This window comes from Lycorma delicatula, chromosome 5 (assembly GCF_047948215.1).
Source record: "Lycorma delicatula isolate Av1 chromosome 5, ASM4794821v1, whole genome shotgun sequence".
Taxonomy (NCBI): Eukaryota; Metazoa; Arthropoda; class Insecta; order Hemiptera; family Fulgoridae; genus Lycorma; species Lycorma delicatula.
The window spans coordinates 143,183,439-143,208,299 of record NC_134459.1 but is presented as its reverse complement, the minus strand read 5'-3'; the positions used below and the strand labels follow the sequence as shown (position 1 = coordinate 143,208,299).

General features: G+C 30.9%; 1 protein-coding gene across 1 annotated transcript in view; it reads left to right on the top strand.

Annotated features, from left to right (window-relative positions):
- Nucleotides 1–24,861, top strand: part of PolA1 (DNA polymerase alpha catalytic subunit) — a 113,668-nt gene that overhangs the window by 53,851 nt on the left and 34,956 nt on the right. The window contains exons 16-19 of the mRNA XM_075367225.1: nt 1,696–1,814; nt 7,004–7,131; nt 13,405–13,656; nt 23,123–23,269. Coding sequence (XP_075223340.1) covers nt 1,696–1,814; nt 7,004–7,131; nt 13,405–13,656; nt 23,123–23,269 — 646 coding nt within the window. The remainder of the gene's footprint in view (nt 1–1,695; nt 1,815–7,003; nt 7,132–13,404; nt 13,657–23,122; nt 23,270–24,861) is intronic.

The window sequence follows — 24,861 nt, the reverse complement described above, 5'->3', positions numbered from 1 at the left end:
CACACTGAAACAGTATGTCACGAATTGAGTTACAGTAGATCTTCAGTATTGCATGATATTTCAATTTACAGAATACCTAACATTGATGTCTTTAAGAAGTAGATGTACTGAAAAAAAATATCTGTACTGTTCATAAAATGGAATATTTAGGTAAATATTTTCATATTAACGGGAAAAGTTGCTGTTACCCATTTAGCTGTCAAACTAAACCGGTTAAGAAATCTCTTCCAGAAATATCTTTGAAACTTTCAACAAGCAATCCATATTTAAAATTTACTCCAGGCAGAACACTGTGTGCAAAAAACAAAAACCACAAGATCATACAGAAAGCAAACGGGAATGTCAAGGTATATTACAGCCTCAGTCTGTTATATTCGAATCTGTGAATAAAGCTTGTTTAGCATTTGGCATTTTCCCTGTTAAGGTTAAAAAATTATCGAGTAGCGCAAAAGAGCCAGTTTAAAAAAAAATAAAGATACAAAAATAGCCTAGTCAGTTACAAATAAATTAAATGATTCCTTTGATTTAAATATTTCTACAGAAGAAACCAGTTTAGTACCTCAAAATTATGCTGATTCAGATAGAGAATATGAATTATTAAAATAAAGGATAAAATGAAAAGATTTACATGAACCAAGGGAAAAAATGTATATTTTAAGTTAATTGCTAAGCAGATGGTACATTCAAAAAATTCAAAATGAATTTTTTGTTAGTCAGTATTTAATCTTAACAATAGCTAATACAAAATTAAAAATGATTATATTATTACAATAACAAGGAAGATACCAATCAATGTGCCTCGTGGCGCAACTGGTAGTGTCTCAGCCTTTCATCTTGAGGTCCCTGGTTCGAATTCTGGTCAGGCATGGCATTTTCACATGCTATAAAATTGCCATTCCATCTCATCTCCTGCAGCAATATTTAACAGAAGATAGCAGTCACAAAATCAACAATTATGCAAAAAATCAACATTATGCAAAAATTATTTACTTTTAATTTTACAAAAGGAAACAACTGGCTTACTTTTATGAATGAGTAAAAAAATGAATGTCACTTACTGTACCCTGTTCACAACAAATTTGCTGAACAGCTTTTTATATTTAATTGCAGATAACACTATCCCAAAACAATACTCTTGATATACTGTTTGCTTGTTTTTTACTGCACACTAACTCCGAATGCTTTTGTGTTTATCACATACTGTACTGAACTGAAGTTCACTGATCATCAGCAGTCCAGACCCAGGGTCTTATCTGCAGGAACTGTACCCGACCCACCCTTTTATGTGTTCAAGTGTAATGATTTCTACTTTCTACACTTTTCTAGAAAGAATTTCTTTATTGTTTCTTCTGGATTTTTCTTTTTCAAACTCTGCGATGATTTTTGTTCTTATTTTTTTCTATTGTTCTTCTTCTGGCACTTTCTATTACTGGAAGCTTCTTTACCTATTACTATTTATGAAAGTAGAATATAAAAATTTAACACTGTTTAAATTAATTTGCACAACATTGTAAATCTGCTTACCTCTTAAGACGTTAACTGCGATAGATGTTAATTAATATTAATTTTGTTTATTTTATCTTGGCAATTAATCTATTCATTACAAGTGATCATCACTATTTAATAAATAACATATAAAATACAAATTATTTAGATTGCTTAATAATGTTTTTAAATAATTTATTTTTTTTTCAGTGATTCAAGTAGACTTGTAAGATTAATGAAAGCTACTGTGCTTGATGCTTCATACATCTTGAAATTAATGATTGATCTTAACGTATTACCTCTGGCTTTGCAAATCACCAATATAGCTGGTATAACATAAACTACATTACCTTCTTTCTGTTTTACTGATATTTATTTATCAATTACATTACATTAGTAGAAAAAAAATTTAGTAAAATTGTATAAATGTAATGGTTTGTAGGTGACCCAATTTAAATTACAATTCACCCCTAAAAATAATATTTTCAAGAATATCAAGAATACTGAACAAAATGAAGAGAAGTGGTTTCTGTTGTCTTCTTCACTCAGCCAAATGTACAAGTGCATGTCGGTATGCCGAGCCCTCTGAAATTCACTCCTAATGTCACCTTCATTCTTTTCATCTTAAGTATTAGCTGTATAATTTAACATCACTCTAAAAGAAAGAAACTCTGACGGAAATCTGTTGTTGGTAAGATTTTTTTTTATGGTTGTTACTATAAATCAAAAAATTAACATTTCACTTTCTATTGTAAAATAATGTGTTATATAAAGCATAAGTGAATAGGAGAAAATTTTGAAATTATAACTATGAAAATTAGATTACTCGTATTTGATATAAGTTTTATCTATCATAGCTTTCTTTGCTTCATCAAGAGGAAAATTAGGTGGAATATCTCACTATTTTGTAAAGAGACAATGTCCTTTTTGTTTGTTTCTAACTGCGAAAACTACCGAACCAATCTTAAGAAATTTTAAATGTAGCTTTCTTATGACTCTTGCATTGATTAGCACAGTTCAGACTTCACCACTCTGATTATTGTATAAATCATACATAACAAAAAGCATAAAAAACCTAAAACTTTTTTTGCTAAATTTAATGTTTTTTATATCTATTGATATTATTTATATTGATTATCAATGTGATAACAATCATTATCCATGTCATTGTCAACTTTTTCAAAACGTTATGTGATTTACTAAATTTAATGACATTGTCAGTAAAAGATCTCTTCGTATTATTATCATCATCTTAATATATGTAAAAAGAAATTAGTTTGATAATACAATTAAAGGGAATGATGACTATTTACGTATTTAACAAAGTTTTGATGGTTTGAGGGATATTTAATATCGATATTCATTTCTTCCGAAAATTATTGTGTTTTAATACGTTAATTGTCATCATCCAATCTGGTAATGACCCAATGAGAATTCATTCTCATGCAAGCAAAGTAGCTCTGTAGATTTTTATATCCTGAACTAAAATAAGCGAAGCCATATACACAATTGGCATAGATTTGACTTTTAGTTTGGTTTTAATATTTTTATAACACCTAGATCGCCAAGGTCATAGAAAGGATGAATAACTTCTAGAGCTACTAGAATTTATGATCGTAGACAACTTGAATCTATGCCAGAGTGTTCTTAAAGAGTTGAAGAGCAATATGTACACTTGACTCAAAATCGAGTTCAACCTTCAAGAAATATTGTTAAACTTTCTTTTGATATCACCCTGAAATTGAGTATCTGAATTTGAAAGATATTCAAATGTCCAACAATTAAATATGTAACCATTGCAATGCCAAAAAATGGAATAATGAAACTCCTGGACTTTGTTATGCTTGGAAAACTAGTTTTTGAACAACTTCAATAGTGTCCTGATTTCAGTAAAAATTTTATTTTGGGAACACATCTTTTATCTAAAACATTTTATTTTATCTGGTAAGTTATGAATAGCGGTAACTCAAATCAACAGCCTACACTTAATTACTAAAAAACTATTCCCAGTTTTTGAAGATCTCTATGCAAATAGCATGGCTGTAGTTGCAATGGGAGATGCTAGTTAAAGTATAAAAGCATGCAAGTAAGTAATTTTTTTTGAAATTATTCTACTTTTTTAATAAAATTTTGAGTTATTTGTCCATGGTGACCATATCCCCCCATCCTGATCAATCGTAACCAAAATTAAATGCCAACAATGACCCGTATGTCAAAGTTACCATACAAAATTTCAAAAAGTAAGTTAATCCAATGTGAAGATATAAAGAAAAATTATAAATGACAAAAAGTGTAAAAAAAAAACAAGTTTATTATTCACTTACCTGGATGAAATCACCCATTATATAACCAGAGCAACATATCATCAGAAAATATCCTGTCTAAGGGACATTGATATGAAAACCTTTTACTTATCCTTTGAATTAAATTTTGAGATACAGGATACATAACATTCCATATTTAAGGATGAATTTGTTCAGAATGGATATCCAACTGTATTGTTGGATTTTCATTCTTAAAACTTGAAGTTTATGAAAATTTATATTTTAAGATAGGTCCCATTCATTCCTCTTGTTTTTTTGAACTTGAAAGTTTACATATTTACTTATATCAGTTGGCCAAGTGTGTAATGTTATTCAATAAAATTAAAAAAAAAAAGATAGTTTGCTAAGTTACTCTGATGTGTGATGCTCCTTATCCGATAAGACTAAAAATCAGTTCAAAGGTGAAGTATATGTACAAAGTCTGTAAATAAAGTAGCGAGACTAGTGTTTTTTGGCAGCCAAAGTGGCAACACTGTAAAGTTACTAGTAAACATATGGTTATATGTTTACCATATAACATCATATGGTTATATGAACAGCTGATTTATATTGGGTATTAATATTTTTAATCTATTGTTGCCACATGAAACGTAAACAAACTTTTCTTGAAACAAGTTTTTGTTGTGTGTTTCAAAAATGAGTGATACTAATTATAAGCAACGTTGTGCAATCAAGTTTTGTGTTAAACTCAGTGAGAATGCTACTGAAACTTTTTCAAAATTGAAAAGGGCATATGAAGATGACTCTCTTTTACTAGTCCAAGTTTTTAGGTGGTTTAAAGTATTTACAGATGGCTGGGAATTAGTTGCGGACGATCCACGCTCTGGAAGACTGTTAACGTCAAAAAGTGACGACAGTGTTGAGTGAATCAGGGACTTGATACAGTACAACCAGCGATTAACTGTCAGAATGATTGCAGAACAATTGAATTTGAATCGTACCACAGTCCGTCAAATTTTGACAAACAAATTGGACATGAAAAAAGTTTGTGCAAAATTGGTCTCAAAAAACCTCACAGTTGAATAGAAAAACAACAGGGTTGATGTGTGCTGCAATCTTCTAGGGCGAATTGGAACTGATCCTGATTTTTAAAAACTTTTTATTATTGGAATCTTTGATATTTGAGTACAACCCAGAAACAAAACGTCAGAGCAAGAAGTGGCACACACTTCAATCTCACCACATCCCAAAAAAGCAAAGATGAACAAATCAAAAATCAAAACCATGCTAATTTTTTTTCTTCGATAGTACTGGCATTGTCCATAAGGAGTTTTTGCTTACAGGACAGACTGTAAATTAATATGTTTACCGAGAAATTCATGAAAGACTGTGAAAAAGTTTTGTCCATGTGAGGCCAGCCACCAAACACAACTGGATGCTGCATCATGACAATGCACCTTGTCACACTGCACTCTCAATTAATGAGGTTTTGGCAAAGAAAAACATTCCTCTAGTTTCTTAACTACCTTATTCACCTGACATGAGTCCCTGCGACTATTTCCTGTTCTCGACTAAAAAAAAAACACCTCAAAGTACTCTATTTTGGAACAGTAGTAAACATAAAAAATGTAACCTACCATGTGAAGGATATTACGGTTTCTGAGTTCCAACACTGCTATGAAGAGTAAGAAAACTGTTTGAAGCGTTCTGTTTCTTCCCGAGGGAACTATTTCGAAGGTGATGGAGTCCATTTATAAATGGATTGTAAATAAAAAAATTTTCTGAACCAGTCTCATTACTTTATTTACAGACCTCATATTTTAAATCTAATATAGTCGATATTTAAGATTAATGATTTACATTAGATATTTTAAATCTAATGTAGTATAAACCACCTAATCCTTGTCTCCCAAAAACGCGCAGCAGATATAAATATGAATTCTGCATGTATTAGTAATATCTCAATAGTTTAGGCTGAGGCATTCTTCACTCCCATGTGCAAGTGCAATTATTGCTTTATTTGTATAATAATGTACTGTAAGCAATCATGTGTCTGGTGCCATGACATGCTGGTGATTTATAATGTGTCACATCATTATTTGGTTCAGTGATAGAAAAGGTTTTAGTATATGTTATCTTGTTACTCTGTGTGGTACGATACAGTTTTATAGTTCATTTTTTAACAATTTTATTCAGTTTATTTTCATTAATTTTATTTTACCCTGTGTTTTTGTGCTAATTGGAGTTTAACAATCACTGATTCTTTTGTGAAACATAAACCTTAAGTAGCTTTGAAAAAAAAACAGCAATGTATATATAACCTTAGAACAACATAACCCTGAAACTGCAGTCAAAGACATTGGTTGGAAAGCAAGTAGTGCAACAGGCGTTAGTGAAAGAACAATTTTTAATGTTATAAAGAACCAAAATTGATGGTAAAGAAGTTATCCCTAAAAAGATTTGAAAGCGTGTGAAAATGATTGAAAAATTGGTTGATTTTACTAAAACCTCTATCAAAAAAAAATTCATTTGTTTTATTTCAATAGTAAGCTTCCTTACTTCAACAAAATATTAACTGCTGTAAATACAGATTCTGAACTGCTGAATTTTTGTGGAAGTTCATTGCATCATGTCTTGAAATCAATGAATTTTAATTTCATTTCTAGAAAAAATAATTTATTTATTGATTAAATATGAAAATATTTTTTCATGGCATAAGGATTATTTAAGAGAAATTAAGCAATTTTGAGATGAGGATAAGACAATTTTTTATCTAGATGAAATTTGAATAAAAAAATGAGGGACTTGTTTGGGAAAAGATATGGATAGATAACAAAAAAAGACTGCAAGAGATGTTTTTGTGAAAAGTTTGTCATTTAGAGTGAAAAATGTGGTTGGAAAAGGAAAACTATTAATAGTAATGCATGTAGGAAGTGAAAATGGGTTTTGAATGGTGGTTTATGGGTATTCCAGATCTTCTCAAGAGTATCAGGATGAAATGAATGGTAACAGTTTTATGTAGTGGTTTAAAGAAATTGTCGCTTCTTCATGATGCTTGTTTTCTCAGTTGACTTCCCATCCCAAAGACTGTGTTAAGAAGCTTCGCTTCAAAAATTTATTAGTAACCATTTATCATGTTTTTATTTGATAAAGTCATAAGAATAAATTTATTGTTACATATATGATTGAATTAAATTGTATTTAGTTATTTACTCCCATAATGTTAGGAGATTTATTTATAATTTTTTTTAAAGGTAATGTGATGTCTCGTACGCTAATGGGTGGTCGATCCGAACGTAATGAATTCCTACTGCTTCATGCATTTACTGATAAAGGATTTATTGTACCTGAAAAGGATTATAGATCATCTAATAAAGAAAAGGTGTTTATATTTTATTATTTTATATATAAAGTTATCAGAATTGTTTAAATTATTATAACTGTTTATTATTAGTAAATTTATTTTATACAAGTTAATGTTTTAAAAAAAGATTGAACTTTTGGAGTAAAAAACTATTAAGGTATTCACTGTTTAATGTAGGCCTGAATTATTTGCTGATGTTACACTGTTCCAATGTTTCTTCTTTTTTTGGAACTTTTGTGATACACATTTTGGGAATGGCGAGCAGCTGTTATATTTTCTTCTATCTTATTTTTGTTGTTTAAAAACAACGTTCTTACAAGATTAACTTCAATTTGGGAAACAAAAAAATTTTATGGAATCAAGTTTGGAGAGTAGGATCTGGTGAGGCACATTGGTTATATTATGTTTTGCCAGGTAATGGAGGATGAAAACTAATGTGTGAGCTGGTGCATTGTCACGTTTTGACATCCAACTTCGGTTTTTTTTACAACTGAAAAACCCTCAAATGCCATAAAACTTTTGTGCAGGGCTCATTCTTTACTGCCTTACTGTGTGGAACAAATTCATAATGGACAATAAAGTTAAATAGGTCAATGTCTCACAATAAATATATGTTATTTTTAAGTAAAAATGCTTGTTTCTAACATTGAAACTCTACTAGTTCAAATAGAGGGGTGATGTATCACGTAATCCATGTCTTTTGACTTTCATTTGAGTCGTAGCAAAATACCTTTAGGTAATTCTTTGTTACTTAAAACCCAGTAACAAATACATTAAAAGGGAATTCTTTGTTAGTTTTAGATTTGTAATTACTAAGATTAACACACTTTTATTTATATTTATTTATGTGCAATGTTTGCTAAAAAAAGAATAGTCACTTACTCAAAAAATAACAATATCCATTGTACCAAACCAAGCAATAGAAGTGTTTTCAAATAACTCAGTAATACGTTTCAGTTTATTAGAAATAGTCATATTATGTTTATATTTCCATTAATTATTGGATCATTAAAAAAATCTTTTTAACTGCTTATTTAAAATACAATTAAAAAAATTCTTCTCTTATAGAAACATTATCTCTGTTCGTTAATATTTTAATATTAATTAAATCTTTTTTTTAAAAAAGCACAAGTATATCTTTCAACGTGTACTTAATTATGTACTCAAATAATTTTCATTACTACCTTATGAATTACGATTTATTTATCGTTATTTTTTATATTTAATGTCTTCATATATTTTTACCTTTACATTATTATGTAATTTGGAGACTTTAATCTCATCTATTTTTTATTTTATAATTAATTGTGATTAAGTTATACTGCAGTTTTCCTTGATCCATCCAGGCAAATGCTGGGCAGTTCCGTTTTTTATTTATTGAGTAGCATCTCTATCCATTCCTAATGTTTGTGTATTCACTAGGTTAAATTCCATTATATGCCTGTAAATTTTTAAACATTTTCTGTATACTTATATTGATGTAAATATTAATTTATATGTATGGCAGGATAACAACTAAATTTCAGTTATTATAAATCACTTAATTAGTTTTAATGAAATTGAGTATTTTATACTGTTAATAAACCAACAAACTTTCACATTTTATTGTGGTGACCAATAAAGTACTGATTTCATCCAGTTTTCACTTAAATGGATTGGTGTCTGCCAATAAACTTTTCCTCCACATAAAATCACAGATTTATCATTTGTGAGTGATTCCCATAATACTATCTAAAGTAGATTTAAATAACGCCCCACATCCTTTCAACGGTTTATTGTGCATACCTGATATAGGATCTGTGAACTATATTAGGCATAGTTGACAGTTCTGTGTTTGTCGTGTATATTTGTGTTTCTTATACCATTGTTTAGTGACCATTTGTCTGAAATTATGCGAGTTCTGGGTGCAGTGTGATTAATATTAATAAACAGCAAGCAATCCGCCTACATATGAAATAGAACATAACAGGAAAATAAAATGTTTAGATGCAAATAATAAAATAAATGAAAAAATCAAATAATAATTGGAGTATATAGAAAACCTACCTCAAATGAAATTATTATAAACAGGAATTCCAACCATCCTTGGTCTCAAAAAATTAATATTTTTAAAAATGTGGTAAGTAGAGCAATAAAATACATGAATGATAAACAAGAATTGTATAATGAAATAAATAATATAAAGAATATAGCAGCTATAAAGAATAGATATGATACCTCATTGATTGATAATATATATATATATATATATATATATATATATATATATATATATAATTCCAAATGCTTCAATAACATAAACATTACTTAAAACATGAAAATGAAAACAACAAAAATATTTATATAAACTACTCCTACACAAATAAAATTATAGAAAAATTAATTAATGCTTATAATGATAAAAAATATAAACCTGCTTATAAACCTGATAATCATGTAATAAAGCATTTAAAATATTATAATAATAAAATAGTTAAAAGTAAATATGATTCTTCTGATATGTATAAAATAAAATGCAATAATTGTGAAAATATATATATATTAAATAAACAAATAGGACTTTTAAAGATAGATCTTATGAACATTTCAAGTCATTTAAAAATAAAAAAATAGGTTTTTTGAATGTAGCAGACCGTTTAATAATTAACAAATATAATATAACTAGTTTGGAAAAAGATTTAGAAATAATTGAAAAAGTAAACATTGAACACGAAAGTAATAATAAAAAATATACCGAAGTGAAGTGACTGGCACTAGATAGGGAATCTTGGAGAGCTGTGCATCAAACCGTGCATCAAGCTGTGCATCAGTCAAGTGACTGAAGACAAAATATATATACACGAGGTGTATTCAAAAAGTAACAAGAATTTTGAAATTTCATGAGTTGTATTAGTCCGATTCTCAGGATTTTTTTGTTGTTGTATTTGTAAACATGTTTGAAAAGTATCTGTACATTTTTAGCAGTATTGGATGTTTAATCTGTTGTCAACTATCAAAAGGATAACGCATGTTTTGGTATGATTGGAGATTTTTTATTTGTATAAATAATGTATCAGGGAATTTGTATTAAATTTTACTTTAAGATTGGAATAAAGTGTACCAATGTTTTAAAAATGTTAAATCTTGCTTTTGGTGAGTCTGCTATGAGCAAAGGGTTTATGAATGGTATAAGCATTTCCAAGAAGGTCGTGAAGACGTTGAAGATGACGAGCGCCCCTGATGCCCCAGCACATCAACAACTGATGAAAACATGGAAAAAGTGAAAGAAATGATTATGAATGATCGCAAATCACAATCATAGAAGTCATTGATGATGCTAATTGGATATCAATTGGCTCATGCCATCAAATCTTTTTGGATGTTTAGGGTATGAAACGTGTGACAGCAAAATTTGTTCCAAAATTGTTGAATTTTGAATAAAAACAGCAGCAAATGGAAATTGCTCAGGATTCGCTAAATGAAGTCAACAGTGGTCCAAAACTACTGAAACATGTCATAACAGGTGATGAAACATGGGTTTATGGATATGATGTCGAAACTAAGGCTCAATCGTCCCAGTGGAGGTATTCTGGATCACTCAAGACCGAAAAAAGCTCGACAAGTACGGTCGAATGTGAAGGTTATGCTCACAGTGTTCTTTGATTTTAATGGCATAGTGCATCATGAGTTCTTGCCAGAAGGTCAAACGATCAATAAAGAGTATTACCTACAAGTTCAATGTTGTTTGCGTGAAGCAATTTGAAAAAAACACCCGGATTTATGGCGAAACAATTCATGGCTTTTGCACCACGATAATACGCCTGCTCACACTTCATTGCTTGTTTTTAGTCAAAAACAACACTAGAAATAATACCCCAGCTGCCATATTTGCCAGACATGGCCACGTGTGATTTTTTTCTACTCCCAAAAATAAAGAGAACTTTAAAGAGAAATTAAAGGGTCGTCGTTTTACAAGCATAGATGAGATAAAAAGCTAATAACTGAAAGGGTTAAACACTATTCCAAAGATAGAGTTCCAGAAGTGTTTCGGGGATTAGAAAAAGCGCTGGTATAAGTGTATAATATCTAATGAGATCTATTTTGAAGGGGATACATTAATGCAGACGAATAAATAAAATTTTTTCCAATAACCAAAAATTCTCGTTACTTTTTGAACACACCTCGTGTATGTATGTATATATGTATATATGTGTATATGTGTATATATATATATACACACACAAGGCCTGGCGGATAAATTTTGCATGTACATGCATAGAATGGGAATGAAAACACTTTTCCCAATGTGTGACAAATTGTTGCATTCTGTCACTGAAAAATTCTGGTGGTCTTTCTCAGATCCAAGTGGCCACAGCTTCCTTCGCCTCATCATCGGTGGTGTAATGATTACCTTTTAGATCCCTCTTGAGATGAGGCAAGAAGTGAAAGTCACATGGAGCCAAATCTGGCGAGTATGGAGGCTGCGGATTGGCTCAAACTTCAGCTTGTGGAGAGCCATCAGAGAGTTTGCATGGTACCCATAGTGCACAGATTTTATGGTAACTCAATTGCTGAATAATATGGCCTACTCGTTCTTTAGATATGCCTAACTGAATAGCGATGTGTTGCTGGGTGATTCACCAGGCACTTTGAAGCAAATCGTCCACCTCCTTTTGATGTTTCTTTTCAGTCACAAAAACTGGTCGTCTGCTGCGAGGTGCATCCTTAATTGTCGCTTTACCAGCTTGACATTTGCAAAATTTCAATGCCCTCTTATTAGCAGTACTCCTGTCAGCAGTTTCACTACTGTAAACCACTTTTAAATGATGAAAAATATTCGTAGGATTCACATTTTCTGCTGTTAAAAATCTAATCACTGCGTGCTAGTTTAACCATGTTGACATATTGGCCGTACTCTACTCCAACTTTTTCAATGGAGTAGAAACAAACCGGAAAACAAACCTGAAAAAAAATCTGAAAACAAACCGGTCAACGGATTTTAACGCATTATAGCAGGTTTATAGAGAGGGATTTTAGCTATCATGTGCTGCCATGTCAACTCGATAGTACCTTTTGTTTCCATGTAGCACTGTAATGTGAAAAATTTATCAGCCAAGCCTTGTCTCTGTGTGTGTGTTTGTTTGTGTGTGTGTGTGTGTGTGTGTGTGCATGTGTGTGTGTACATACATGCATACACACACATATATATATATATAGTTAACACATTCAGTCTTTGTGGTGTATCAAAAACCAATCAATGTGGCTGATTTTTTTCTTTTTTTAAATTCATATCCTTAAGATCTTTATCAATGCCAGTATTTGTTTTTTTTTCAATTTATTAATGCTTTTTGCCTGGAAATTGACTGAATATTTAAGACGCCATAATGTCGTCACCCGCTACAGAATACAGTCTTAACGCATCTTCTGATTAAGTATCAGCTGTTCTTCCGCCATACAGTCTGCTATTATTTGTAAATTATAAAATATTTATTGCATGTATTCTATATCAAAATATAGACTTGTTTATATTTAGATATAAACTTTCATGTATGGGTTATTACGTAGAACATGACAAGCAGCAAACAAAATAATTATTGTTATATCTTTTCCTTAGTTTTATTCACACCGTACAATTTACAGTAATAGAAGCATATTAGATATTTGAACTTTGTAGACAAAACGTAGTGTAAATTATTATACTGGGTGAGACGTAAAATAAAAATTGATAATTATTAATTATATTATAATCAAACAAAACATTTTGTGGCTGAAGCTATTACGATGTCACAGTGACATTGAACGTGTTAACCAGTTATCATTAAGTAGTTAGCTGGTTGTTTCTTTCTTCATTATGGGTCTGCCAATCTCTTCTAAACTTTACAAATTCGACAGATGATTTCAGTCACTTTACCATTACTGCATATACTATCCAGTTAGAGAAATTCTTTATTGCTGGATTAATTTTAAACAGTTATAGATTAAAGTCTGCGTTATATCACAGATGTCTTTTTGCTATTTTTAGATGTGTACCAAGTTTCATTATTCTGTTCTACTTGGATTTTGTATTTACCATGCTCCTTACAGGCTGTACTGTACAAAATATCCTTGTATATATCCAATTATTTACTTATTTACATGAAAAAATTAATCCTTTTTATTGTTGTTATTATTATTGTATTTTTTGTTTGTTTAATATTCATTGATAAAAAATGAGTGATATAAGTATCACTTCACACTTGGTATAATTGTATAGCTTATATTATAAATAAAATTATTTATTTTATAATTTGAAAAATTTTTTTTTTATTCCAGGAAGAGCCTATAGATTTTGATGAATTGATTGACAGTAATACAGGAAATATTGAACAAAATAGTAATTCAAAATCTGCAGGAAGTCGATCAAATCGTAGAAAACCTGCTTATACTGGTGGTCTTGTGTTAGAACCAAAAAGAGGATTGTATGACAGATTAGTTCTGTTAATGGATTTTAATTCTTTGTATCCAAGTATTATTCAAGAGTATAATATTTGTTTTACTACAATCGATAGAAATAGTATCGTTCAAGTAAGTAAATTTTTATTTTTTTGAATTTGGGGATTTCCCATTATCATATTTACAGGGTGTCAGGGCTAAAGGTATCAAAAAGTAACAGCTTACTTTAAGAAAACCGGTTTATGAAATCTAATATCTTATTTTTTAATAAATAAAGCAACTTGCCAAGTTTTAATGTAGGTTTAATCAAGTTCAGTGTTTGCATCTTTTGTAGCTCGGCAGATGTCTAGAAGATAATTTTAACTCTTACCTGGAGCATCTGCAGCATTATTAGACTAACATCTTCAACAATTTTCTGTTTCAAATCTTCTATATCTCAAACTTTTCCTTGTACACATAACTTTTAATAAATCCCCAAGCAAAAAGTCCAAAGGAGTGATATCTGGACCATGCAGTTAGACCTCCTTGTCTGATTCAACATCTGGGAAAATTGTTGTTCAAGAATGTGGTAATATCTCAATGAAAGTGTTTGAGGACCTTCTTGTTGGAAATTGAAGCTTCCAGGAGTCTGAGGAACAGCAAAGTTCTCAAGCACGTCAGGATACATGTGTCTTGTCACAATAGGCTCCATGAAAAAGTGGACTAATGATACTCTTTTTGTACAGCTCTAATCAGACATTGATTTTTGGTTTGTCCTTTTCATTTTCAATTTCTGTATGAGAGTTTTCAGTATTCCAAATCCGACACTTGTGTCTGTTAACTTTTCTGCACATATAAAAGGTTGCCTATCACTAAATAACAATGTATCAAGATAATTAGTTTTGTTTTCGACACTGTGCATTACCTTTGCAGTGAACTGATATCATAGACAGTCATTATTTGGTTTAATGTGATGGAGGACTTTTATGCTCACAAATGAAGTCGCTTATGAATAATGTCATGAACAGTGGAACAAGGAATTTGCGGTTTACAACTAGCCCACCTAATTAACTTTCCAGAATTAACAGTGAATACATTGTGTACATGATCTACAGTCTTGTCACTAAATGAAACTTTTCGGCGTTTGCAAGTTTGTGAAACCAAGCTTCAAATCTTTATTAAAGTTACATCCTACTGACAAATAGACTTGTAAGATGACGAAGGATCAATATTCCACTCAGTTCGTACACACCAATGAACACGCATGACTGATTGAAACTACACTAACCAAAGCACACACTGAACCTTTTGTTGTGGGCCCCACACTGACTAAAATTGCATGTGAGATGGCTTGCCTGCACATGGGTACTCCGCTGTCCTTGAGAGTTTACAGAACAAATCTTGGAGATATTTCCTGTTGATTGTTCTTTAACATTCTATATTAAAGAAATTATGAGAGTGGTTTTCTAAATATAGGTAATTATTTTTGAATATCTTAAGCTTGGACACACTATATTTATTTACTGATAAACGAGTTAAACTGTTATTATGTATCACATATAATTATTGCTGCTGAGAGATGGGTTACATCTGCATACAGCCTGTATAGTAAAAATAAATAATATAATATAAAGATAACTTAAAGTTATTTTTATTTGCTGGACTTACGTAACTAACAATGATTTTTAATTTATTAAAAATTTATTACAATCAACTTTGTTAATTGTAGATAGAAAGTTTCACAAGGAAATTCAATATTATATACGTATTCTTACAATATTTTCAATTTGTTTTGAGATTCTTATTTTCAAATTTTTGCATTCATTTGGTAATTTATTAAAATAGCACATTGCAGTAAACAGTTGATTCAATTTTACCTTTATTCTGATTTTAAGTATTGTTAAATTTTTATTTCTAGTAACAGATGTACTCAGGTTTTTTCAGAAGAATTTGTAATGGAGAGCAACTGCTTTTAATGTATACTTTTCCTGTAAATTTTATGGATAGCATTTCACTACCACTTCCATTGTTTAACATTTTTATTACTTTATTATGTACATTATTCAGTACATTCATTACACTTATTTTAAGAACCTCATGCTACAATACCATATGTTACTATACCGTAATACAAACCATACATTACTGTATTAATATGCAATACATTACTTTAATGTATTGTATATATTAATACAAGTTTTCTGGGATAATATTTTGCTTAATTTATATACATGTATTAAATAAATACTTAATTCTGTTTATAAGTCTGTTAATGTGCACATCCCGTATGAGTTGTTTATCTATTATTATACCTAAATATTTAACTTCCTTTGCATTTGAAATATTTTGATCTCCAATAAAAATACTTTTTATTTAATAAATCATTTAATTTATATTCTAGCATCAACCTGTCCATCATTATCACAGCACAGCAGTACAGTATCATCAGCATGTGGTACAATAATACTATTTTCATCTTGATTTAAATTGAATATGTCGTTTATATAAAAAAACATTTTTTTTTCGTCTTTAGTCATTTGGCTGGTTTGATGCAGCTCTCCAAGAATCCCTATCTAGTGCTAGTCATTTCATTTCAGTATACTGCCTACATCCTACATCCCTAACAATTTGTTTTATATATTCCAAACGTTGCCTGCCTGTACAATTTTTTCCTTCTACCTGTCCCTCTAATATTAAAGCGATTATACCAGGATGCCTTAATATGTGGCCTATAAGTCTGTCTCTTCTTTTAACTATATGTTTCCAAATGCTTCTTTCTTCATCGATTTGCCATAACACCTCTTCATTTGTCACTTTATCCACCTATCTGATTTTTAACATTCTCCTATAGCCCCACATTTCAAAAGCTTCTAATCTTTTCTTCTCAGGTACTCCGATCATCCAAGTTTCACTTCCATATAAAGCTATGCTCCAAACATTTTTTTTTTGTCTTCAGTCATTTGACTGGTTTGATACAGCTCTCCAAGATTCCCTATCTAGTGCTAGTCGTTTCATTTCAGTATACCCCCTACATCCTAATCCCTAACAATTTGTTTTACATATTCCAAACGTGGCCTGCCTACACAATTTTTTCCTTCTACCTGTCCTTCCAATATTAAAGCGACTATTCCAGGATGCCTTAGTATGTGGCCTATAAGTCTGTCTCTTTTAACTATATTTTTCCAAATGCTTCTTTCTTCATCTATTTGCCGCAATACCTCTTCATTTGTCACTTTATCCACCCATCTGATTTTTAACCTTCTCCTATAGCACCACATTTCAAAAGCTTCTAATCTTTTCTTCTCAGATACTCCGATCGTCCAAGTTTCACTTCCATATAAAGCGACACTCCAAACATACACTTTCAAAAATCTTTTCCTGACATTTAAATTAATTTTTGATGTAAACAAATTATATTTCTTACTGAAGGCTCGTTTCACTTGTGCTATTCGGCATTTTATATCGCTCCTGCTTCGTCCATCTTTAGTAATTCTACTTCCCAAATAACAAAATTCTTCTACCTCCATAATTTTTTCTCCTCCTATTTTCACATTCACTGGTCCATCTTTGTTATTCCTATAACATTTCATTACTTTTGTTTTGTTTTTGTTTATTTTCATGCGATAGTTCTTGCGTAGGACTTCATCTATGCCGTTCATTGTTTCTTCTAAATCCATTTTACTCTCGACTAGAATTACTATATCATCAGCAAATCGTAGCATCTTCATCTTTTCACCTTGTACTGTTGCTCCGAATCTAAATTGTTCTTTAACATCATTAACTGCTAGTTCCATGTAAAGATTAAAAAGTAAAGGGGATAGGGAACATCCTTGTCGGACTCCCTTTCTTATTACGGCTTCTTTCTTATGTTCTTCGATTATTACTGTTGCTGTTTGGTTCCTGTACATGTTAGCAATTGTTCTTCTATCTCTGTATTTGAACACTAATTTTTTTAAAATGCTGAACATTTTATTCCAGTCTACGTTATCGAATGCCTTTTCTAGGTCTATAAACGCCAAGTATGTTGGTTTGTTTTTCTTTAATCTTTCTTCTACTATTAATCTGAGGCCTAAAAATTGCTTCCCTTGTCCCTATACTTTTCCTGAAACCAAATTGGTCTTCTCCTAACACTTCTTCCACTCTCCTCTCAATTCTTCTGTATAGAATTTTAGTTAAGATTTTTGATGCATGACTAGTTAAACTAATTGTTCTGTATTCTTCACATTTATCTGTCCCTGCTTTCTTTGGTATCATGACTATAACATGTTTTTTAAAGTCTGATGGAACTTCCTCTTTTTCATAAATATTACACACCAGTTTGTATAATCTATCAATCGCTTCCTCACCTGCACTGCGCAGTAATTCTACAGGTATTTCGTCTATTCCAGGAGCCTTTCTGCCATTCAAATCTTTTAATCTTCTCTTAAATTCAGATCTCAGTATTGTTTCTCCCATTTCATCCTCTTCAACTTCGTCTTCTTCCTCTATAACACCATTTTCTAATTCATTTCCTCTGTATAACTCTTCAATATATTCCACCCATCTATCAACTTTACCTTTCGTATTACATATTGGTGTACCATCTTTGTTTAACACATTATTAGATTTTAATTTATGTATCCCAAAAGTTTCCTTAACTTTCCTGTATGCTTCGTCTATTTTACCAATGTTCATTTCTCTTTCCACTTCTGAACACTTTTCTTTAATCCACTCTTCTTTCGCTAGTTTGCACTTCCTGTTTATAGCATTTCTTAATTGTCGGTAGTTCCTTTTACTTTCTTCATCACTAGCATTCTTATATTTTCTACGTTAATACATCAGCTGCAATATATCGCCTGAAACCCAAGGTTTTCTACCAGTTCTCTTTGTTCCGCCTAAGTTTGCTTCTGATGATTTAATAATTTCCTTTTTAACATTCTCCCATTCTTCTTCTACATTTTCTACCTTATCTTTTTTACTCAGACCTCTTGCGATGTCCTCCTCAAAAATCTTCTTTACCTCCTCTTCCTCAAGCTACTCTAAATTCCACTGATTCATCTGACACCCTTTCTTCAGTTTTTTAAACCCCAATCTACATTTCATTATCACCAAATTATGGTCTCTATCAATGTCTGACCCAGGGTAAGTTTTGCAGTCAACGAGTTGATTTCTAAATCTTTGCTTAACCATGATATAATCTATCTGATTCCTTGCAGTATCGCCTGGCTTTTTCTAAACGTATATTCTTCTATTATGATTTTTAAATTGGGTGTTGGCAATTACCAAATTATACTTTGTGCAAAACTCTATAAGTCTGTCCCCTCTTTCATTTCTTTTGCCAAGCCCGTACTCACCTACTATATTTCCTTCCTTGCCCTTTCCTTGGAATTCCTTGGAATGCTTGCATTCCAATCTCCAACTATTATTAAATTTTCATCTCCTTTTACATGTTTAATTGCTTCATCAATCTCTTCGTATACACACTCTACCTCATCATCATCATGGGCGCTTGTAGGCATATAGACGTTAACAATCGTTGTCGGTTTAGGTTTTGATTTTATCCTTATTACAATGATTCTATTGCTATGTGTTTTGAAATATTCTAAAATGAGTTTATTATTAAAGTGAGTTTATTATTCTAAAATCACCTGACCAAAAGTCGCCTTCCTCTTCCCACTGAACTCACTAATTCCTACTACATCCACATTTATCCTATCCATTTCTCTTTTTAAATTTTCCAGCCTACCAACCTTTTTTAAACTTCTAACATTCCACGCTCCGACTCGTAGAATGTTATTTTTTAATTTTCTAGTGACCCCCTCCTTAGTAGTCCCCACCCGGAGATCCGAACGGGGGATTAGTTTACCTCCGGAATATTTTACCAAGGAAGGCGCCTCCATCATTGCTATATGAAAATGCAGAGAGCCACTTTCTCTTGGAAAAAAAGCAGCTGTAGTTTTCCATTGCTTTCAGCTGCGCAGTACTCAGAGGACTGAGTGATGTTGATATGGCCGTTTAAGTCGTCCTGACTCACGCCCCTAACAACTACTGAAAGAGCTGCTGCCCTCTTTCAGGAATCATTCCTTAGTCTGGCTCTCAACAGATACCTCTCCGATATGGTTGCACCTTCGGTCCAGCTACTCTGTATCACTGAGTACTCAAGCCCCCTCACCAATGGCAAGGTCTCATGATTCATAGAGGAGGGCTCCAAACATATACTTTCAAAAATCTTTTCCTGATGTTTAAATTAGTTTTTGATGTAAACAAATTATATTTCTGATGGAAAGCTTGTTTCACCTGTGCTATTTGGCATTTCATATCGCTGAAAATACTGTTACCTTTCAGGTTTTAATTTTTGTTGATTATACTATGTGTAAACTTTTTAAAGCAACGTTTTAAAAAGTTTTATACCTTTAGTTTAAGATTAATCATTACAAGTTTTTATCTACAGCACATCACGTACTTTAATAAAACATGACAAACTTCTCTATACCTGAATAGGTACCTACCTAATTATCTGTGAATAATTTTACATACTTCTCTATTATGTGGCGATTAATTTAAAAAAATAAACCTCCAAGGCAGAGTGTTTACGTCGGGGCCTTTCAACCGAGGGTTGCGGATTCGAATCCCAGCCAGGCATGGCTTTTTTCATTCGCTACAAAAATCCATTTTTATATTTCAACGTATAAGCTTCAGACTTCAAAGATTCTGTGGTTAATTAATCCATCAACCAAAACAAAAGTAACTTTATTTGCTTCCAGTTTTTGTTACATTTGTTAAATACCATAAAGTTACAGTTGAGTTGATGTGGGTGTCCTGACATGAGATACAAGTCACTGCCAAAAACTGAAAAGCTTGTTTTGCCTGTGCTATTTGGCATTTTATATTGCTCGTGCTTCTTCCATCTTTAGTAATTCTACTTCCCAAATAACAAAATTCTTCTACCTCCATAATCTTTTCTCTTCCTATTTTTACATTCAGTGGTCCATCTTTGTTATTTCTACTGCATTTCATTACTTTCATTTTGTTTTTGTTTATTTTCATATTAATTTGAATATCATGTCTTTCAAACAAATATCTATTTTTTGTAGTCCACCATTTGAAGCCCAAGAGTGTGAAAAGATGACTTGCTTCCTTTGAAATTTATCTGCACCTACCTTTCTATAAACATTTGTTAAAGTTGGTCTTAGCTTTTCTGTAATATATATCTCATTTATAGTTTGTTGAATTACATCTTATCAAATTTATTGACCATCGATTGAGTTTTAGTTTTTTTTTCTATTAATGTTTAGGGTTTGGAATTTTGAATTGCCATTTGTGTGGGATTCACTTAGAATCCGCCAAATAGAGGATTCACTATTACCAGTTGCAGACATGGTTTTTTTAACAGTAACTGATATTGCCGCTTCTTCATTTAACTTAAACATTGATGAACTTACAAATTGATGAGCTTAAACATTATAGACTACCTCTCTTATTTATACACAAATTATTTTCTGTCCACCTATTCTATTTAAACTGCAGTGATTTTATGTTAAATCATTTGTGAATTAAGCTTACAGATTACAAAACAAAAGTTATGTGAGTATCAAGTGATTACAGCTGTTTCAATTGTAGTACAGCTGTTGTAAACAATTGAATGAGAAAAAATAAAATGCTGAATTTTACTTATAAAAAGGAAAATTAATACGTATATCTCCATGCGTTGAAAGCGCTACTATCATACTATTTTGTACTCACTGTATGTGAGGTTTTTGGTGCTGATCATCTAACAGAATGCATGTAAAAATGCTGTTTAAAAAATTCCATCCTAGAGATTTTTCACTCAAAGATGACCAACATTCTGATCATCTTATTGAAGTCGATGGATGCCAAATCGAAGCCATAATTGAATTGGGATTGTTTTATGTGTATGTACGGGAGATTGCAGAGGTTAAATGTATCGCACACAATGATTGAAAATCACTTCAGATGTTTTGGACTCATTAAGAATCTTGATATTCAGGTTCTACATGAATTTAAAATGATTCACTTAACACAACAAATCAGTATTTGTGAAATGCATCTCAAACGTAATGAAGTGGATCCTTTTTTGAAACAAATCATCGGCAATGAAAAGTGGATTGTCTGTAATAACATTGATAGAAAAAACCATTCAACAAACTGTGTTGCACATGATCAATTTATTTCAATTGTTGAGTTAACTAAATTTTGAATCTATTAATGTGGAGATCTTTGATAAGAATTTGTTTTAAGGAGCTTCTTGTAATGCCCAGTTGTTGTGAATGATCATGAATGAATGTTGTTGGACTCGCATATTACTTTCACTCACTATTGTGATATTCTGAAAGATCGACTAGAATGAGAATGCTCAAGTGGTTTTTTCCAGTTATACATATTTCTTTAAATTTCTTGATCATCCTACAAATTGTTTCATTACTCACAACAGACTGTCAACAAACTACAACCTACAAACTGTCTCATTAGTCTCAGGTTGCAGTAGTTGCATTATAATGTCAGGTTCATCATAAATTTTGAACAATATCTGCATAACACTCACCATTCTTCTAATGAACTTTAACAATCAAAACTCATTTTTCTGTTGTATTGCACTCCATCTCAACAGATAATGGTACTTATAAGAACAATGCTGAGCCGCTAACTCAAAATAAAACAATGGCATGCAACTCAAATGCATTGTTCTTACCCATCTAATTATAATAAATGTCTTACAGTTTGTTTTGATAATTATTCATTTACTGCTTAATTTTGAGGTTCATTTTATTTATTTGATGCAGTTCTCAATTTCTTTTTGTACTTCGCCAATATCTTAATCTCAGTTATCTGTTTCATATATTCTAATCTGTGATTCTTATTACTAATCCTTTATTTGTCTACTACTTTTGAATCATTAGCCATTAGGTTTGACATATTTATTTTTTCTTTGTTGAATATGTTAAATGTTTTTCTATATTGTAAAATAAATAATAGATTTTGTGCATGCTTTACTATCAGCATAGTCTTTTATTATAAATCTGTTCTCCATGGTAAAAAGAATTTAGATGTTACTTTTAAGCTTTTATATTTTGTGATGGGCTTTACATGCTCAATTAACAGGAAATTTGTCTTGTGTGAAGAAACCAATGGAATCCTTAACTTTTTTTTATTAATCTTATCCTGTTGTTTTTTACTTTGTTTCTGTTATTTGTTTTTAATGTTACCATTTTTTTTTTTAGAAATCACTTGTGTCTATATTATAGTTAACTGTTAGATGTTAACTGGTTAGATGCCCTAACTGATGGAAGATCAGTTAGGGCATCTAACCAATAGATAAAACATTTAAAAAATATCCTTTGACTTCAAAGAGCATGATAAAGCTTCAAATATTGTAATAATACTTTTTTAATAGTTCCTAAATATCATCAAAAAACACTGTTGAAAAAAAATTATGTGATAACTGCAGAACATTCATGTACATATATTAATTTACATGAAATATCTATCAATGGTTAGAATTGTAATCATTAAATATTGATAAAATACTGCCTGTGGAATCCAAAATTCTAATAGTTGCTAAAAAATTAGAAATATTATTGAAATAAATCTACTGAAATTTAATTATAAAAAATTGTTACAGTTGGATCACAGTTCATCGTTAAATCTACCTGGACCTGATGCAAAACCTGGTATTTTACCATCTGAGATACGTCAACTAGTTGAGAGTAGACGTGTCGTTAAAAACATGATGAAAAATCCTGGTATATCACCTGATCTAAGACAACAGGTAAGTATTTTTTTATTATGGTGCTTGTGAAATTTTTCACTTTCAGTAGATTACAAAGTTAGCTGCTTTTAAATATTTCCTTCAAATAAATTTTACTTGATTTGATCTACATGACAGATGATATACAAAGCAATAAATATAATTTTATGAGGATGTCAAATAATTTTTAAAACTTAAGCTTTGAAATTTTACAAAGTAATTATTCTTAAAGTGTTAAAAAAGTAGTTTTACTTCAGGTTTGGCTGGTTATAATAGACAAGTTGGTAATTTTTTTATTTATACATTTAAAAAATAACTTTAATACAAATTGGCAGTTTTATTGAATATCATCTAACTGTTCCTTAAAACATTCTAAATTCTCATATAGTATTTGAAATTTATAAAAATTATATAATTTATCAAACAAATAACAGAGTAATCTTTTCAGTGCAATTAATATAAAAAAAAAAACAGTAAGGGTATCAGATAATTGATGCATACTTTTACTAGAATCAAATGAAGAAGATAACACCAATTCTACTGCAAATATATTTCTAGACTGTTTGTTTAGTCGTTCTTCTAAATCATTACAACCTGCAAATCTATGATCTGTCACTCGTGCAAGGATGTCATTAAACAAGGATTTCTTAAAATAATTGAACAAATGACTGTAGAAAATTTATATATTACACTATAATGAAACTAACACTACTCTTCTTCATAATCCCCAAATGCATTTTGGCACTTGTTCTATCTTTCTGTAAGAACTGTTCACCTTAATGTCCGAGCCATTCTTGTACTGCTTTTTTGACTCGTTCATTGTTGCTGAACTCAGTGCCATGTAAAATCTCATTGGGAGAACCAAGCAAAAAAATCTGTTAGTCTAAGATCTGGACTGTAAGGTGTATTTAGCAACAACTCCCAATTCATTTTTTTAATAACTTCCCACGTCTTTATTGGTATAGAGGTGGGCATTATTATGCAGAATAATTATGCCTTTTGAGAGAACCAAGGTGTTTCCTACATATTGTGAGTTTAACTTCATTTTCTAATATGTCGTAATATCCTGCTATTGATTGTCATTTTTCTAAATGATCACAATAAATTTGGATTTTATAGTCCCAGAACACCATTAACATCATTTTATTGGCTGATACTTTGGTTTTGGATTTTTTGTGGTAGAAAAAATTTGATGTTTCAATTCCATATTCTAACGTTCAGATTCCGGCTCAAAATGATGAATCCAAGTTCTATCATGAGTTATTTAAAAAAAGCTTTACTTTTCGCTAAAGGCTAGTGCAAGTTCTGTGCATAAGTGAATTCAGGTTGAATTTTGAGACTGTCATTTTGAGTTGATTCTATTGAAACTCACTTCAAACTAGTTTTGTGCACTTTGACCTGTTTTACACATTTCAGAAAGTAAAAATCATATTTCAGCACACTTCTTCCATGGTACACTTTTCAAACAAAGCTGACATTTTGAAATAAAGGAGGTTATAATAACAAACATTTTTTTTGAGCAACTAATATTTTCTATTTTAGGAGTGCTGATTTGAATGTCAGACAGTTTCAGTTTATTCTATTATAGCTTTTCTGCTGTTGCCATTTGTCTG